The 18,944-nt window shown below is 43.7% G+C and overlaps 1 protein-coding gene across 3 annotated transcripts in view; it reads left to right on the top strand.

Annotated features, from left to right (window-relative positions):
* Positions 1–18,944, top strand: part of LOC143288139 (leucine-rich repeat-containing protein 43-like) — a 55,695-nt gene that overhangs the window by 14,229 nt on the left and 22,522 nt on the right. For 2 of the 3 annotated variants that reach the window (XM_076596432.1, XM_076596431.1), the window contains exons 8-13: positions 8,637–8,713; positions 11,522–11,701; positions 13,100–13,223; positions 14,004–14,272; positions 16,426–16,527; positions 18,075–18,140. In XM_076596432.1, coding sequence (XP_076452547.1) covers positions 8,637–8,713; positions 11,522–11,701; positions 13,100–13,223; positions 14,004–14,272; positions 16,426–16,527; positions 18,075–18,140 — 818 coding nt within the window. The remainder of the gene's footprint in view (positions 1–8,636; positions 8,714–11,521; positions 11,702–13,099; positions 13,224–14,003; positions 14,273–16,425; positions 16,528–18,074; positions 18,141–18,944) is intronic. The other variant, XM_076596433.1, reaches the window with a different exon arrangement.

Raw genomic sequence — 18,944 nt, 5'->3', positions numbered from 1 at the left:
GGGTGAGAGGCTGGTGTTGTGTCATGCAGTCAGGTGACCAGTGTGAAGGAGGCTGCCCCCCCCCCTCCCCCCTCCGCCATCACCCACCTGGCTTCCTACCTTTTGTTTGAGAACCAGTTACTCAACTCTCAAGACTACACACACACTACACACACTACACACAAACACACACAAACACGTGACACACATACACACACACACACACACACACACACACACACACACGCACACACGTGACACACACACACACACACACACGTGACACACACACTACACACACACTCTTTCTTTCTTAGTGCTGCAGCCTTGGGGTGTGGGGGTGGGGGTGGGGGCTAACTAGCCAGCTTTTAGGAGGACCGTCCCAGCAGCTGACTGTCCTGAAGCCCTCTTGGCCCAGAGAGTGAAGGGGGCAGGGCGGTGGGGGGTGACATGGGGGCAAAAGACACGCTCCACAAAAAATCAACATTCCAGCCCAGATAGTTGGGACAGCAGTTGCCTCCTGTCCTGGATGATCTCCTGTTGTGATGGTGGTGATAGTCTGGACCGGGCCACCTGGACAGAACAGGACAGGACTGTCTTATACACACACCACATGTGACCTGTTTGATTATTATTATATTAGGTGGGTCAGCGGTGTATATATATATATATATATATATATATATATATACCTTGTTCCTACCTACCCCTCCCCCCCAAACCCTCACCCCCTCCACCACCACCACCACCCTCTCTCCCACCTTCTTTGTGCTGGCTGTAGACCTGAGCTCTCGGCATTGTGGGGAAGGGGGGGTGGGAGGAGGAGGAGGAGGAGGAGAGAGGCCAGTGTTGTGTCATGCAGTCAGGTGATCAGTGTGTGTGTGTGTGGAGTGGGGGTGGGGTCAGTTGGGACAGCAGTGTGGAGCGATGGCCTTGAGGTAACGCGTTCGCCTACTAGGAAGCGAGAGAATCTGAGCGCGCTAGTTCCAATCACGGCTCAGCCGCCGATATTTTCTCCCCCTCCACTAGACCTTAAGTGGTGGTCTGGACGCTAGTCATTCGGATGAGACGATAAACTGAGGTCCCGTGTGCAACATGCACTTAGCGCACGTAAAAGAACCCACGGCAACGAAAGGGTTGTTCCTGGCAAAATTCTGTAGAAAAGTCCACTTCGATAGGAAAAACAAATAAATCTGCACGCAGGAAAAAAAACAACAAAAAAAACATGCACTTAGCGCACATTAAAAAAAAAACCCACGGCAACGAAAGGGTTGTTTCTGGCACGTGTCCTGTTTGGTTGCTATTATATCAGCTGGGTCAGCAGTAGATATATATATATATATATATATATATATATATATATATATATATATATATATATATATATATATATACTTTGTTCCTACCTACCCCTCCCCCCAAACCTTCACACTCACCCCCTCCACCACCACCACCACCACCACCCTCTCTCCCACCTGGGGGCATGGGGGTTGGGGGTGGGAGGGGGAGGATAGAGGCCAGTGTTGTGTCATGCTGTCAGGTGATCAGTGTGTGTGTGTGTGTGTGTGTGTGGAGGGGGGTGGGGTTGGGAGATGGGGGCGGGGGGACTGGCCCATCTGCCTCCCTGGCTGCCTTTGTTTGAGAACCAGTTACTCAGACCTTCAAGTCTGGGCTACTGTTGTCCACACACACACACACACACACACACACACACACACACACACACACAGGTTTGGAAGTTCACTGTTTGACAGGCACTAAGCAACAACAAACAAGCGAATATGCTGAAGCTGAGTAACTGAAGAAAGAAATGTAGAGTTAGAATGTGATCTCAGGGGCACATGCACACATACACACACACAGATCACACTGCTCACACACACACACACACACACACACACACACTACACACACACACACACACAGGGAACAGGGAGTGGGGGGGTGGGGGGGGGGAGGGTGAGAGGCCAGTGTTGTGTCATGCAGTCAGGTGACCAGTGTGGAGAAGGCTACACCCCACCCCCACACCCCCACACCTTCTTTGTGTCAGGCTGTAGAGGTGAGTCAGTGTCATTGTGTGGGGGTCAGAGGGGACTAGGGTGGGTGTGGGGGGTTGGGGGGGGGGGGAGAGAGGCCAGTGTTGTGTCATGCAGGCAGGTGACCAGTGTGGAGGATGCTGCCCCCCCACCCCCACCACCACCCCCACCCCCACCCACCCCCACCTCCCTTCCTACTTTTCTTTGTTTGGGAAACCAGTTACTCGATTCTCAGAGACTGGGTTATTGTTGTCCACACACACACAGGGTCACATATCCATTGTATGACATGAGAAAAAAACCCACAACAACAACAACACACCAACAACTGAAATAAGCAGAAGCTGAGTAAGTTAGAAAGTATGTGAATTAGAATATAATTCTACAGACACAGTCACGCACACACACACACACACACACACACACACACATATATATATATATATATATATATATATATATATATACATACATACACGCTACACACACACACACACACACACACACACACACACTCACACACACTACACACACACAAACACACACACACTACACACACACACACACACTACACAAACACACACACATATGTAAACACCCCCCCACACACACACACACACACACACACATGCACACACTACACATGCACACGCTACACACACACACACTATACACAAACACACACACACACACTACACACACACACTATACACACACACACACACACACACACACACACACACACACACACACACACACACACACACACAACACACACACATATAGGTCAGCAGTGTTGATCCTCTCTCTCTGCCACCTTCATTGTGCTGTCTGTGAGGGGTGAGTCCTTGTCATTGTGAGGTGGGGGGGGGGGGGTGTGGGTGCGTAGAGGGAGGGGGAGGAGAGTAGTGTTGCCTTATACAGTCCAGTGACCAGTGGAGGGGTGTCCCTGAATCTTTAACGTGCGTAATTGATCTTCTGCTTGCGTTTACACACGAAGGGGTTCAGGCTATGGCAGGTCTGCACATGTGTTGACCTGGGTGATCGGAAAAAATCTCCACCCTTTACCGAACCAGGCGCCGTTACCAGATTCGAACCCGGGACCCTCAGATTGAAAGTCCAACGCTTTAACCACTCGGCTATTGCGCCCGTCATCCCAAGAACAAGTCATAAAGATTCACTCCAAAAGCAGATAGTCACTTGACATGAAGCACTTGACCGTTAGGTGTGTTATGCCACCTCACCTCACCTCAGGCCCGTAACTAAGTAGTCGTTGGGGGAAGCCTGAGGACCGCAGACGCAACCTCCCTTCTCCATCTGTCTCTGTTGGCAGCCGCTGGCAGCAGCTCACGTGTGTGGAGTCCGGTCCATTGTTTGACGTACTCATACCATTTCTTCTGCTATCTTCCTCTTCTTCTCCCACCCTCGATGGTGCCTTGCATGATTGTTTTGGACAAGCTGGTGTGTCGAGTGTTGTGTCCAAACCATATCAGTTTGCGTCTCTTCATATACATGTACGGAGCAGAATTGAGAACCTTGCTGGACCTCAGGAACCTCTCCTTTCAACTGTGTTATGCCAGGAGGTAGCTGAACTCAAACTGTGTGTATCAGACACTTACATCAACACACCTGACATAAATCAATTGACCTGAAGGGCATTATGCCAACAGGTAACTAGTTAAACTCAACCCATATGTATCAGATGTTTACAACTACACACTTGACGTAAAGCAATTGACCTGAAGGGCATTATGCCAACAGGTAACTAGTTAAACTCAACCCATATGTATCAGATGTTTACAACTACACACTTGACGGAAAGTAATTGACCTGAAGGGCATTATGCCAACAGGTAACTAGTTAAACTCAACCCATATGTATCAGATGTTTACAACTACACACTTGACGGAAAGCACTTGACCTGAAGGGCATTATGCCAACAGGTAACTAGTTAAACTCAACCCATATGTATCAGATGTTTACAACTACACACTTGACGTAAAGCAATTGACCTGAAGGGCATTATGCCAACAGGTAACTAGTTAAACTCAACCCATATGTATCAGATGTTTGCAACTACACACTCGGCGTAAAGCACTTGACCTTAAAGGTCGTTTTGCCAACAGGTATCAAACTCAACCCCTATGTATCAGATACTCACATGACAATGTCAAAAGTGAACTAGAGTCACTCACATGATCACTGCCACCAACCCTTACCCCCCCCCCCCCCCCCCCCCCCTTCCCCCCCCCCCCCCCACACACACACACACACACACTTCATGCATAGAGCCACACAACAAAACTCCCCCACACATAGTGAAGTCATTTCTGCTTTATATCTATCTATTATGATCAATGTGCAATATAGCAGGCTGTGCTCATGATTATATTCAAAACAATGTTTCATAATTCTTTCTGTTTTTACATTAAGACTACTAGTTATTACCTGCAGTGTGTGGATGAATGTATGAAATGGTGTATGTGATATTTTTACATTTGTGTCTTCGTTATATTCGTAACAGCTGTTGTAGACTTTTACGGTTATGGTCCCCATGTTGTTTACTTGTCTATGTTGTGATAATGCACCTGACCAAATTTCTCTAGTTGAGATAATAAAGTTATTCTTATCTTATCTTATCTTCCGTTAAGAAACATGCATCTTGCAAATTTGTTGGATAGATAGGTAAATAAATGAATGATAAATACACAAATGAATAAAGAAATGAATATTATGAACAATAAAATGTGGCACAAAATTGTGAGATAGATAGATTGGAAAATGAATGAACGATAGATACACAAATGAATAAGGAAGCAAACATTATCAATAAAAAATAATTAATAAATAAATAAATATATGTCAATAAATAATTAAGTAGATGATTCATTAGTTGAATTAATAAGTAAAAAAAGAAAACAGTTAGGAATGAATAGATAAATGAAATAAACAAACAAGTGAAGCAATTGATAAGCTGATGAAACCAGCAGATAAACAAAATGACCTCATCTCAAAAGCAGCCAGTAAGATATGACGTCATTGTAACGGTCACACAGCTTCAGGTACATACATGCACAGAGCAAAAACTGACATCTGTCTGTCCACTGAACAGTGTTGACCAGTGGAGTGGCTAAAGGGAGGGAAGCGGGATGTATAACCAGGTTGACTGCCACGGCTTTTGGGTTCAGTCACAGGTCAAGTTTCATCTCAATACTATTTCATCAGCCAACACCAGTTCTTACAGGATGTGTGTGTGGGGGGGGGGGGGGGGGGGGGGTGCGTGCATGTGCATGTGTGAATCAGAATCAGAATTAATTTTAATGTCAATTAAACCTGAACAAGGTTTATAAGACACGCATGCCAAGTTACATGAAACCACGCACACAAAAAAGCAAAACAAAATAGGTAAATATTGAAAAAGAGATTGAATCACTCCTGCACACTATGGCGTTTTTTGGCAGCAGTTTATTGACAAATTTCCCAAACAGTCCCACAAATTTGTCTTCCAACATTAGCTGACTGGGTTTAATAATACTTGGAAGGTATTTTTTGAATTTTTTGTATGAATTCTATTCTAATTTCTTTGTATAATTTGTAGTCATCTAAGAAATGATATTCATCCTCTACTCTGTGTGTGTGGTGTGTGTGTGTGTGTGTGTGTGTGTGTGAGAGTGTGTGTGTGTGTGTGTGTGAGAGAGTGTGTGTGTGTGTGTGTGTGTGTGTGTGTGTGTGTGTGTGTGTGTGTGCAGCTGAGTTCAGGGCATGTTTTAACATCACTGATGTTATCTTGAGCACACATACTCATTTCAGCATATCTAAGAGTTGGGCAGCTGGAGTTTACTGCTGTTGTTATGTTATTATTGTAGAGTTTATTGCTGGTGATAACGCTTGACTTCAAACCGTTGTTTCACCTCTCTGGAGTGTATACAGTCATCCTTTCTTTTTATCGAGAGTTGATAACTGGCGTTTACTCTCCTTCTTGCCTACCGCTACTAATAATATGTATAAGGCGCAAAAAGTTGATGAAGTCAGCTATAAACGTACATAAATAAATGAATAAATAAATAAATTAATAATAATTATAATATAAAAAAGTAGTTATTTTTTTATGTATTTATCAATTATTTATTCACCTTTTTTTTTCTCTCTCAAGGCCTGACTAAGCGCGTTGGGTTACGCTGCTGGTCAGGCATCTGCTTGGCAGATGTGGTGTAGCGTATATGGATTTGTCCGAACGCAGTGACGCCTCCTTGAGCTACTGAAACTGAAACTGAAACTGAAACTCCTTCTTCCCTGAATCTGGAGGCAATAGCTGGAGTTTACTTTTCTTCATCTGGAGTCGGTGGCTGGAGTTTTATTTATTACCCTTCTGATCTTACATCATTGTGAAACAAAGCAAAGTATATTGTATTGTATTGTACTGTACTGTACTGTACTGTACTGTTCTGTTCTGTACCCTACTGTACTGTACTGTGCTGTGCTGCGCTGCATTGCATGGCACAGCTTTGTATTGCATTGTTTTGCATTGCGTTGTGGTACTGTTTTGTTTTGTATTGTATTATGTTGCATTATATTGCATTGTATTGTTTTACATTGTATTGTTTTGCATTACATTGCACTGTTTTGCATTTTTTGCATTGCATTGCATTATATTGCATTGCATTGCATTGTATTGTATTACTTTTTGTCTTAACAGTTGTCTCTGTGTAAAATATGGACTGCTATATTCAGGGAAAGTGGGTTGTCATAGTGCAGCACCATCCCCCCGCGCCCCCCCACACACACACGCTTCTTTTTTTTTTGTCTGTTTTGGTCTGCAAATGTATTTGAATTATTATCAATGTAGATTTTCCTACAGACAGAATTTTGCCAGGGACAGCCCTTTTTTTTTTTTTTTTGCAGTAGATTCTTGCATGTGCGCAGAGAGTATGCTGCACACAGGACTTCAGCATAATGTATCATCAGCATACCATATTTTGAAGTTTGTATTTGTATTTCTCTTCTTTTTGTCTCAAACAGATTTCTCTGTGTGAAATTCAGGCTGCTCTCCCCTGGGAGAGCGTGTCACTACACTGAGAGTGCCACCCATTTTTTAAATATTTTTTCCTGCGTGCAGTTTTTACTTGTTTTTCCTATTGAAGTGGATTTTTCTGTTGAATTTTGCCAGGGACAACCCTTTTGTTGCCATGGGTTCTTTTCCGTGTGCTAAGTGCTTGCTGCACAAGGGACCTCGGTTTATCGTCTCATCTGAATAACTAGCGTCCAGACCACCACTCAAGGTATAGTGGAGGGGGAGAAAATATCGGCGGCTGAGCCGTGGTTTGAACCAGCGTGCTCAGGTTGTCTCACTTCCTAGTAGGCAGATGCATTACCTCTAGGCCATCACTCCATATTGTATCACCATTGTATTGTATCATATTGTATCATCTGAATGACTGGTACCCAGACCACCACTCAAGGTCCAGTGGAAGGGGAGGGGGTGGGGGAGTAGAAAAAACAACAACAAAAAAACAACAACCCAGTCTGCTTATGGCATGCAAAGGATCAAACACGCTGTCTTCTTCTTCTGCGTTCACTCGTATGCACACGAGTGGGCTTTTACGTGTATTACCATTTTTACCCTGCCATGTAGGCAGCCATACTCCGGGTGTGCATGCTGCGTATGTATGTTCTTGTTTCCATAACCCACCGAACGCTGACATGGATTACAGGATCTTTAATGTGCGTATTTGATCTTCTGCTTGCATATACACACGAAGGGGGTTCAGGCACTAGCAGGTCTGCACATAATTATGTTGACCTGGGAGATCGTAAAAATCTCCACCCTTTACCCACCAGGCGCCGTCACCGTGATTCGAACCCGGGACCCTCAGATTGACAGTCCAACGCTTTAACCACTCAGCTATTGCGCCCGTCAAACACGCTGTCCATGTCAGTGTTTGGTGGGTTACGAAAACAAGAAGGCAGCTTCCCTCCATTTTTGGGGGGACGTAAGCTCACTTGTGCATACAAGTGAACGTGAGAGTCACAGCCCTTGAAGAGAAAAACACAAAACAATAAGAGCTTGAAATGGCCCCTTTGCAGGTTGGCTGGGGCTGTAAGCAACTACTTATTTATCAATACTTTTTATTTCTAATGTAGTATCCTTTATTTCTTTCTTATGCAAGTTTGGTGCATATGTGGGTGTATGTGTGAATGTGTGTCTCCATGTTTTACATTTATTTGCTTATTTATCATCATTGTTGTCTTTTTTATTTATTTATTTATTTATTTATTATTACTACTTTTTATGTTATATTTATTTATGTACGCTTATAGTTGACTTCATCAAGTTTTTGCGCCTTATACATATTATTAGTAGTGGTAGTAGTTGGGTTTTTTTTATTTTATGTATTTATCTATTATTTATTCACCCCTTATTTATTTATTTATTTATTATTTTTCTCAAGGCCTCTGACTAAGTGCGTTGGGTTACGCTGCTGGTCAGGCATCTGCTTGGCAGATGTGGTGTAGCGTATATGGATTTGTCCGAACGCAGTGACGCCTCCTTGAGCTACTGAAACTGAAACTGTAAGCAACCTGATTTGATTTGTTGTTTTTTTGTTGTTTTTTTCTTTTCAGAATACATTCTAGACGAAGCGAAGGTGGGTCTGGAGGTGACGTACCTGAAGGGGGTGCCACAACCTGATGAACTCAAGGTCTGTTGTTTTTTGTTACTCTCTGTGGTGACTTTTTATCGTGCTATGGTGACTTTTTACCATGATGGGGGTCACTTTTTACTTTGCTGTGGTCACTTTTTATCTATCTGTAGTAGCGTTTTGACTTCTGTGGTGAGTTTTTTTTCATTTCATGATGTTTTTGTTGTTTTTTGTTGTTTTTTTTAACCTTTCTTTCGTAACTTTAATCTTTCTGTTGTAATGTCTACATTTCAATTTCTGTGGCAGCTTTTACCTTTCTTGGTAATTTTTTTTTTTTTTTTTTTACTTTCTGTGGTAAATTTACCTGTCTGTAGTAGTTTTAACTTTTCTGTGGTATCTTTTACATTCCATCCTAACTTTTACCTTTCATAGTAACTTTTACCTTTCTGCGATAGCATAAACATTTTATATGGCGTTTTTGGGCTTTCAAGATATAATTTATATCTTTCATGGTAGCTTTTACCTTCATGAAGTAACTTTTACTTTTCATCATTACAGTTACCTTTTTTGTTTCTTTTTTTTGTGGGGGTAACTTTTATAGTATTTCATGGTAACTGTTACCTTCCTGTGGTAATGTTTAACATTCTGTGGCAATGTTTTACCTTGATGTGGTAACTTTTATGACATTTCATGGTAACTTCTATCTTTCTGTGGTGACTTACATTTCATGGTCACATTTACCTTTCTGTGGTAATGTTTACCTTGATGGGGTAACTTTTACGACATTTCATGGTAACTTCTATCTTTCTGTGGTAACATTTACAACATTTCATGGTAACTTCTACCTTTCTGTGGTAACATTTACAACATTTCATGGTAACTTCTACCTTTCTGTGGTAACATTTACAACATTTCATGGTAACTTCTACCTTTCTGTGGTAACATTTACAACATTTCATGGTAACTTCTACCTTTCTGTGGTGACATTTACAACATTTCATGGTAACTTCTACCTTTCTGTGGTGACTTACATTTCATTGTGATATTTACCTTTCTGTGGTAACTTTTACAACATTTCTTGGTAACTTTTATCTTTTTATGGTAAATTTTACAAAAAATTCATGGTACCATTTACCTTTCTGCAGTAACTTTTGCTACATTTTATGGTAATTTCTACCTTTCTGTAGTAACTTGTATTTTTGCTTGGTAATTTTTATCTTTTCTGTAGTAACTCTTACAGAGGACAACGCTCTCGTTGCCGTGGGTTCTTTTTCAGTGTGCAAAGTGCATGCTGCACATTTTGACCTTGGTTCATCGTCTTATCCGAACTACTTAGACGCTCAGTTTGATTTTCCAGTCAAACTTGGGAGAAAGGGCGAGGGCGGGATTCGAACCCACACCCTCATGGACTCAGTATTGGCATGCTGCCACCTTCCTCCTGAACCACAAAGAAAGGGAGCTACAGTATTAGTGGGTGTGTCCCCGTGTAATCTGGAGGGAAAACAGTGTATTTTGTGCATTTTTTTTTTATAATTCTTTTTTATCAACGTGGCATAGAAGTTTTCCAAGGTTGTAAACTCCCGTGGGGTTGAATGGGTTAAGTGCATGCGTGGTTGCGTTTGGGGCTTGGAACGCCTGTAGGGAGGGCAGCAACAGCAACAGTTGCGGCTCTGTGTTGCATTCCTTCACCTAGTGCAGGGTCTTGTGAGTTTCATTTTTTTTTTTATATATATATCAGAATCCGGGGTAATTCCACTGTGTGCTTGACAGTCAGTCTTGTCCTCACTGTGACCATCTGAACACCAGAGGGGTCAACTACTGCCCCAATATCTGGGTTAGAATTTTGATTATAGCAGAGAGTGTCTTGCCCAAGTCACATCCCCACTTTCTCGGCCAAGAGGGTTTTAGGACAGTCGGTGTTGGGATGGTTCCCAAAAGGCCAACTAGCCCTCAAGGCTGCAGATCTAGTAAGAGCCAGTGCAAATCTTGCCTCCTAGTTTGAGGGTCATAGTCCATCATAAATTACTAAACTTTAACTCTCTCCACACGAACGGCGAAAGAGACGACGTTAACAGCATTTCACCCCAACTACAACCATCAAAATATTACAAGCGGAAGGCTCTTACACTGAAGAGGTGAATGTTGACAAAGAATACCACAATTCTGACAACGGAAGCTAAAGGTTGGGTCATAGAGACACCCACTGGACATCCGAGGGGTCTGTGTAGAGGAGAAGAGAGGACTGGCCGTACTGAGTGAGTTAAATGAACTCCCATCACTGCTGGGAGAAGCCATTGATCATAGAGCTCTCATTTTGCTGTCGGCTTTACTGTAAGCTTATGTCAATCTTTGATGTAAGCCTCTGTATTATAAATGTATTCACAAATCCGCCCCTTATTATCTTTTTGGCTGCCTTCACCTCATCTCACTCTCTACAATCGGCTTTGTATCCACTCTGTTCATGCATACCCAGATCCAAACACTCCACTGTCAGCTGCCGTTCTTTATGTCTCTGGACCTTGCATGTGGAATGAACTTCCTCTTCTGCTTCGTCAGGTCTCCGCACTCAGCTCTTTCAAGTCTGGCCTTAAAATCCACCTCTTCCCAAGATTGGCTTCCTTCCCTGCCTCTTCCTTGTTTTTCAGTTTTTTTTACCCAGTTTAGAGTTAAGCATGCGTGTGACTCACTTGGGTGTGGGAGCGCTTCGATTTGTCTCTGCACAAGATTTAGCACTCTATAAATATTAATTATTAGTATTATTATTATTATCAAGCTGAGCATTAAGAGCCTGCTAGGCAGCAGATAATGACCCCAGGTTTTTGGGTTGGGTTTTTTTTTCGTTTTTTTTGTTGTGGATTTGAACCCCAGCACCCAGAGGACCAGCCGGAGTACCCCGTTGTGGAGCGCAACTACTACGTGCGCTTCATGTTCCCGGCGGACCTGAGCGGCCACAGCAGCCGCCTGAACACCCTGGGCCATGGGGAGGACTTTGAGGACCTGCCCACACTGCCTGATGCTGAGGAGCACCACGACATGGCCTCCGATGTGGTGAGGGGGAGTGGTGTTTTTGTTTTGTGTTTTTTGTTATTGGTGGGTGTTTTGTTTTTTTGACTAACACCCCACCGTGACATGGCCTCCGATGTGGTGAGGGGGAGTGGCGTTTGTTTTTTTGTTTTTGTTACTGGTGGTTGTTTTGGTGGGTTTTTTTTACTAACACCCCACCATGACATGGCCTCCGATGTGGTGAGGGGGTGTGGTGTTGTTTTTTTTGTTATTTTTTTGTTACTGGTGGTTGTTTTGGGTTTTTTTACTAACACCCCACCACGACATGGCCTCCGATGTGGTGAGGGGGTGTGGTGATTTTTTGTTTTGTTTTTGGTTACTGGTGGTGGTTGTTTTTTTTTTATTAGCACCCCACCACGACATGGCCTCCGATGTGATGAGGGGGAGTGGTGGTTTTTTTGTGTGTTTTTTGTTATTGGTGTTTGTTTTGTTTTTTTTACTAGCACCCCACCACGCCATGGCCTCCGATGTGGTGAGGGGGAGTGGTGGGTTTTTTTGTATTTTTTGTTACTGGTGGTTGTTTTGTTGTTGTTTTTTTGACTGACACTCAAAACCATATTTTCCGATCCAGAATCTTAAGAGATTACAATAACAGTAACTATGTTTAAGTCAAGAAAGATAATGAATGGCAGGAGTGGTGGGGTTTTTTTTGTTTTGTTTTGTTTGTTATTGGTGGCTGTTTTGTTTCTTTTACTCACACTCAACCATATTTTCTGATCCAGAATCTTAAGAAATTACAATAACAGTGACTATGTTCAAGTCAAGAAAGACAATGAATGGCAGGAGGAGTGATGTTTGTCATCGTTGAAAATGTGTGTCTGACAGGGGGGTTGGGGGGAGGGGATGTGTGTGTGAATGGGTTGTGGGGGTTGTGTATGTATGTGCGTGTGTGTGTGTGTGTGTGTTGGGGGTAGGGGGGAGAGCAAGTGAGTGTGTGCGTGTGTGTGTGGTTGTGGGAGGAGCGTGTGTGTATGTGCGTATGTGTGCTGGGTGGGCAAGTGTGTGTGTGTGTGTGTGTGTGTGTGTGTGTGTGCATGTCAGTGTTTTAATCAATATGTGTGTGTGTGTGTGTGTGTGTGTGTGTCCATTTGAGTATATGTGTGTGTGTGTATGTTTCGTGCATGTGTGTGTATGTGTGTGTGTGTGTGTGTGTGTGTGCATGTGCATTTGTTTATGTGTGTGTGTCAATATATACATATATTTGTGTGCGTATGTGTGTGTGTCTGTGTGTGTGTTTGTGTGTGAGCACTGGCATTTGTTCATGTGTGTGTGTCTTTGTATGCATGTTTTTTTGTTTTTTGTTGTTGTTTTTTTTTGTTGTGTGTGTGTGTGTGTGTGTGTGTATGCATTCATGTATGTCTCTATACATGCATGTCCAAGCAGCAGTCAGCCAGGCTGGAGGGGTCCCAGCAGTCGGGGAGCCACACGGAGAAGAACGTCATCTTCAGCCAACCGCCGGAGACCAAGGTCATGGACCCCCTCACCCTGCCCCTCATCGAGGAGGCTGGTGAGTCTCCAGCGCCACACACACACACACACACACACACACACACACACACACACACACACACACACACACACACACACACACGCACACACACACACACACACACACACACACACACACACTCACACACACACACACACACTCACACTTACACACACACACACACAAACACACACACACACACACACACACTCTGCACACACACACTCTGCACACACACACACACACACACACACACACACACACACACACACACACACACACACACTCACACTTACACACGCACACACACACAAACACACACACACACTCTGCACACACACACTCTGCACACACACACACACACACACACACACACACACACACACACACTGAGAGAGAGAAAGGTCAAGGTTAAAAGTCCCGTATTCTGTGCCGTGCATACTGAGAGAGAATGGATGAAGTTAAAGGTTTAAGGTCCTGTGTTTGGTGCCTCGCGCACGGAGACTGAGAGAGAAAGGTCAAAGTTGGAGGTTGAAGGTACCATGATTGTTGTTGTGCACGCTGGGAGAGAAAGGTGACAGTTACAGGGTAAAGGTCCCATATTTGGTGCCATGCGCACTGAGAGAGAAAAGTCAAAGTAAAAAGGTTAAAGGTTGCATATTTGGTGCCTCATACTCTGAGAAAGGTCAAATTCAAAGGTTAAAGGTCCCATGAAATTCTGACCTTTCACCTTTTTTTACCCCCCACCACCTCCCTCCCTCCCCCCACCCACCCACCCACCCCCTTCACTTCCCCCAGAGGAGCCACCAAGGTCAGCGAGCGCCATGGAGTCACAGGCGGGTCTGGGTCATGAAGAGGACAAGGTCAAGGACGGAGACGCTGCTCTGGAGGTGTCGGCGGAAGGTGAAACCAAGCCGGCCATTCCCTTGGCGCCGATCACGTCCGTCAGCAAGCCATGGGCGGAGGAAATCGAGCTGGACTGGAAGGTGGACGTGTCGAGGTTTGACCTCACGGCTCTGAGAGACTTCTTCAAACAGGGCATGGATTTCTCCGTCGTTGAGGAGATGGTGAGTGTGTTGGGGTTTTGAGAGGTGGGGTGGGGGGGGTGGATTGTTGGAGACAGCTGGGATTTAGGGTGAGGCATGGTCGGAGGAAATGGAACGGACATGACAAGGTTTGATCTGACGGTTTAAAGAGACTTCTTCAAACAGGGCACGGATTTCATTTCTCTATCGTTGAAGAGATGGTGAGTATGTTAGGGTGGGAGGGGGGGTGGAGGGGGGATCGGGCGGGGAGGGGGTGGGGATGGAACGGACATGACAAGATTTGATCTGACGGTTTAAAGAGACTTCTTCAAACAGGGCATGGATTTGATTTCTCTGTCGTTGAGGAGATGGTATGTTAGGGTGGGAGAGGGGGTGGAAGGGGAATCGGGCGGGGGGGGGGGGAATGGAACGGACATGACAAGATTTGATCTGACGGTTTAAAGAGACTTCTTCAAACAGGGCATTGATTTCTCCATCGTTGAGAAGAATGATGGTGATCGCGTTAGGGTTTGTGATGGGGGGCTGAGTTAGAGCTGTGAATTTGGGGTGAGGCGTGGGCGTAGGAAATTGAACGTACATGACAAGATTTGATCTGATGGTCTACACAGACTTCTCCAAAAAAGGCATGGATTTCTTTGTCTTTTAGGAGATGGTGAGTGTGTTAGGTTGGTGGGGTGGAAGACAACTGGGATTTGGGGTGAGGCATTAGTCAAGGAAATTTGACCTCACAGCTCTGAGAGACTTCTTCAAACAGGGCATGGATTTCTCTGTCGTTGAGGAGATGGTGAGTGTGTTGGGGTTTTGAGAGGTGGGGTGGGGGGGGGGGATTGTTGGAGACAACTGGGATTTAGGGTGAGGCATGGGCGAAGGAAATGGAATGAACATGACAACGTTTGATCTGACGGTTTAACTCTCTCCATACGAACGGCGAAAGGGACAACGTTAACAGCGTTTCACCCCAATTACCATCATCAAAATATTGCAAGCGGAAGGCTCTTATACTGAAGAGGTGAATGTTGACAGTGAATACCACAATTCTGACGACGGAAGCTAAAGGTTGGGTCATTCAGACACCCACTGGACATCCGAGGGGTCTGTGTAGAGGAGAAGAGAGGACTGGCCGTACTGAGTGAGTTAAAGAGACTTCTTCAAACAGGGCATTGATTTGATTTCTCTATCGTTGAGGAGAATGATGGTGATCGTGTTAGGGTTTGTGTGGGGGGTGGGGGGAAGGGCTGGGGGGAAGGGGTGGGGGGGGGGTTCGAGACAACTGTGATTTAGGGTGAGGCATGGGTGGAGGAAATGGGGAATGGCATGACAAGGTTTAACATCATGGTTTAAAGAGACTTCTTCAAACAGGGCATGGATTTCAACATCTTTGAGGAGATAGTGAGTGTGTGTTGGGGTTTGTGGTGGGGGTGGGGGTTGGGGGGCGGATTGTTGGAGAGATCTGGGAGTTGGGGTAAACTGTGGGCAGAGGAAATTGAACGGATGTGACAAGGTTTGATCTGACAGCACAAAGAGACTTCTTCACACGGGACATGGATGGATCTCTTGTCATTGTTGAGGAGATGGTGAGTGTTTTAGGGGTAGGGGTAGCAGACTCGTGGGGGTGTCGAGTGAGGGGGACAAGGGTGGGTTTTTTTTGTTTTTTGTTGTTGTTGGGTTTTTTTTTTGTTTTTTTTGTTCTTTTGAGACTTTTTGGAGAGTACTGCCTGAGGATTGTAGCTGTCTCTTTCACTCGTTTGAGTGCATGCACATAAGCATGTGCACACACACATGTGTGCATGTGCACTCCACACACACAAACACACACACATACGTACACACACACGCACATATACACACATTCATGCGCGCACATACACACACATGCACACATGCACTTACTCACTTACATACACACAAACACACACGCACACACGCACAAAACAGACACAAGCACAGCCTCTCTCTCTTTCTCTGTCTCTCTGTCTCTGACCCTGTCTCAGTCTCTATCTGTGCATCTGTCTGTCTGTCTGTCTGTCTGTCTCTCTCTCTCTCCTTCCTTTAAAGGTTGCTTTGTCTTTGTTCTCAGGTCCAATGACATAACGCAAGTTGAACACATCACTACACAAACACAACACAAAGAAAACACGAACACAACACACCACAAAGACTGACTGGTGTTGCAGGTCCTGTGTTACCCGATGGAGGAAGAGGAAAATGTGGACACGCCCACTGGCTCCAAGAAAAGCAAGGACGGCTCAAAGGACAAGAAGGATGCCAAGGGCAAGGTAGGTCATAGGGGTCAAGGTCGTGTCACGACCTTGACACTCTTTGCCCTTGGGATCCCTCTCGTTCCCCTGACTGTCCCTGTTGGCATTTCCCTGTCTTTGAGTATGGCTGCACTCATGCGCACAGTGATTCAGGTGCACCTGAACCTTAGTAACTTGGTGCACCTGCACTTTGTGCACAGTGTTGGGAGTTTTGCTGTACTTTGTATGCACTTTGGATTTTGCTGTGTTGGTATATTATCTTGATTGGTTTTATATCAGATTTGATTTGCTGTGTTATATATTATCTGGCTCAGTTTAGATGAGATCTGACTTGCTGTGTCATATATTATCAGAATGGTTTTACATGATATTTGAATGGCTGTGTCATATATTATCACAATGCTTTTCCATGAGGTTTGAATTGCTGTGTCATATATTATATGATTTGTTTTATAGGACTGTTGCCATGAAACCAAAATTGAATTATAGCTTGTTGTGTGCTGTGTGTTTTGCTTTTTATATTATTCCCATTGTTTCTAGTAATATAAATAATAATAATAATAATAATTCATAACTTTAATATGGCGCGATATCCAGTACTAATGCTGCTCAAAGCGCCTTACATCATCAAGCCAGATGAGAACAGATAAGAACATAACATAAAACATATATATATATATGTACACACACACACACATATATATATATATATATGTGTGTGTGTGTGTGTGTGTGTGTGTGTGTGTGTGTTATTTTTCATTTGACTGCTTGATACATTCCTATATTACATGCATTCTCAGTATTGTTTTCTTGTGTACTAAGTGTGTGTCTGTGTGTTTGAGCATATGTCTGGAATGAGTGTTTCTGTGAATGTGTGACGCTTCAATATATATTTGTCGGTGAGTGTAAGAAGTTGAAAGAGAATGAGAGAGGGAGAGGGAGTGAGTATGTGATATAGGTGCATACGTTTCTAATGTGTGTGAGAGAGAGAATGAGAAGAAGGAAGAGAAAGAGAGAGAGAGAGAGAGAGAGAGCATCTTGGTGTTACTGTGTGTGTGTGTGTGTGTGTGTGCGCGCGCGCGAGCGCATGCACGCACATGTGTGTGTGTGTGTCTGTGTTAAATGTATATTTTTCCAATTAACCATTTTTGAGCGCTCTTTTTTTTTCTTTAGCAATAATGTGAAACTTTTTCATGTGTGTACTACATATTTAGTGCATGCTAATGCGTGCATGTGTATGTGTATGTGTGTATGTATAAGTATGAACTTGTGATGAATGCCTACTTTTTCCCCCTGCTGACCATTTTGGAGGGCTCTTTTCCACATATAAAGTGTAACGTAACGTGTTTGTTTTTTTTCCAGTGTGTTCAACAAATACAGTGTGTGCTAATGTGTGGGTGTGTATTCCCGTGCACATCCATCGCACACTTCACTCTATGTTGCATACAGCTGATTTTTTTTCCAAAGACATTTTCTTTTTGTGTGTGCTTTGTGTATATCATGCATAACAGTTTTCTCTGTGTGTGTGTATGTGTGTGTGTGTATGTGTGTGATTTTCCATTCAGCATAGTGACTCTTCCGCCAAGAATGAGAAAAGAGCCGGCAGTGGTAAAGACAAGCACAAGCCCAAAGTGAGAGGCGTTGGTTATGAAGAGTTCAAAAACTTGCCTTGGTGAAGGGCATTAGAAACCCTTTTTCTGTCTGCTCTAACTTTCTAAGATTCATAATTCGCATTTTAACAGCTTTTTTCAAAAAAAAAAAAAAGAAAAAAAAAAGAAGAAGCTAGAATCATGGTGCTGTATGCATGCGGGTTGCTTTTGCGAATGCTTGTTGCTTCTACTGACATGAGGCTTATAGCCTCCAACGCTTTGCTGAGACTGTCATATTACTGGATGGTGCATGGATAGTTCTTTACCCCTTTCTCTCTTTCTCTCTTTTCTTCTCTCTCCCTCTGTCTCTCTCTGTTTCTCTCTCTGTCTCCCTCCTCTCTCTCTCTGTATGTAAAAAAAATTTGTAGGCTATATATGTATATGTTTAGAGCTACACACACACACACACACACACACACACACACACACACACACACATTATTTGTACATATTTAGAGCTACACACACACACACACACACACACACACACACACACACACACACACACAGATGTATTTACATCTATGAACAATAATTTTGATGATATTTTTTTCATTTGTAAATTTACTTCTTCTTTTTTTTCTTCTCTCTTTTAGATATCATCTTGTTATCAACACATAATGTATGATGTGTATCAGCTTCTTTATATCGGCATGATATTAACACCTTTATATTGGTTTGATATTAACATGGATTCTTTTTGATAGGCAACTTGCCTAGTTTTTATCACCTTTGTGCGTTCAAATGTGATCGCTCCCCATCTCAGAACTAGCTGTCATCCTGAAA

Source organism: Babylonia areolata, chromosome 12, assembly GCF_041734735.1.
Source record: "Babylonia areolata isolate BAREFJ2019XMU chromosome 12, ASM4173473v1, whole genome shotgun sequence".
Taxonomy (NCBI): Eukaryota; Metazoa; Mollusca; class Gastropoda; order Neogastropoda; family Buccinidae; genus Babylonia; species Babylonia areolata.
Note: the sequence above shows the minus strand (reverse complement) of the source record. Positions and strands in the feature narration are given on the sequence as shown.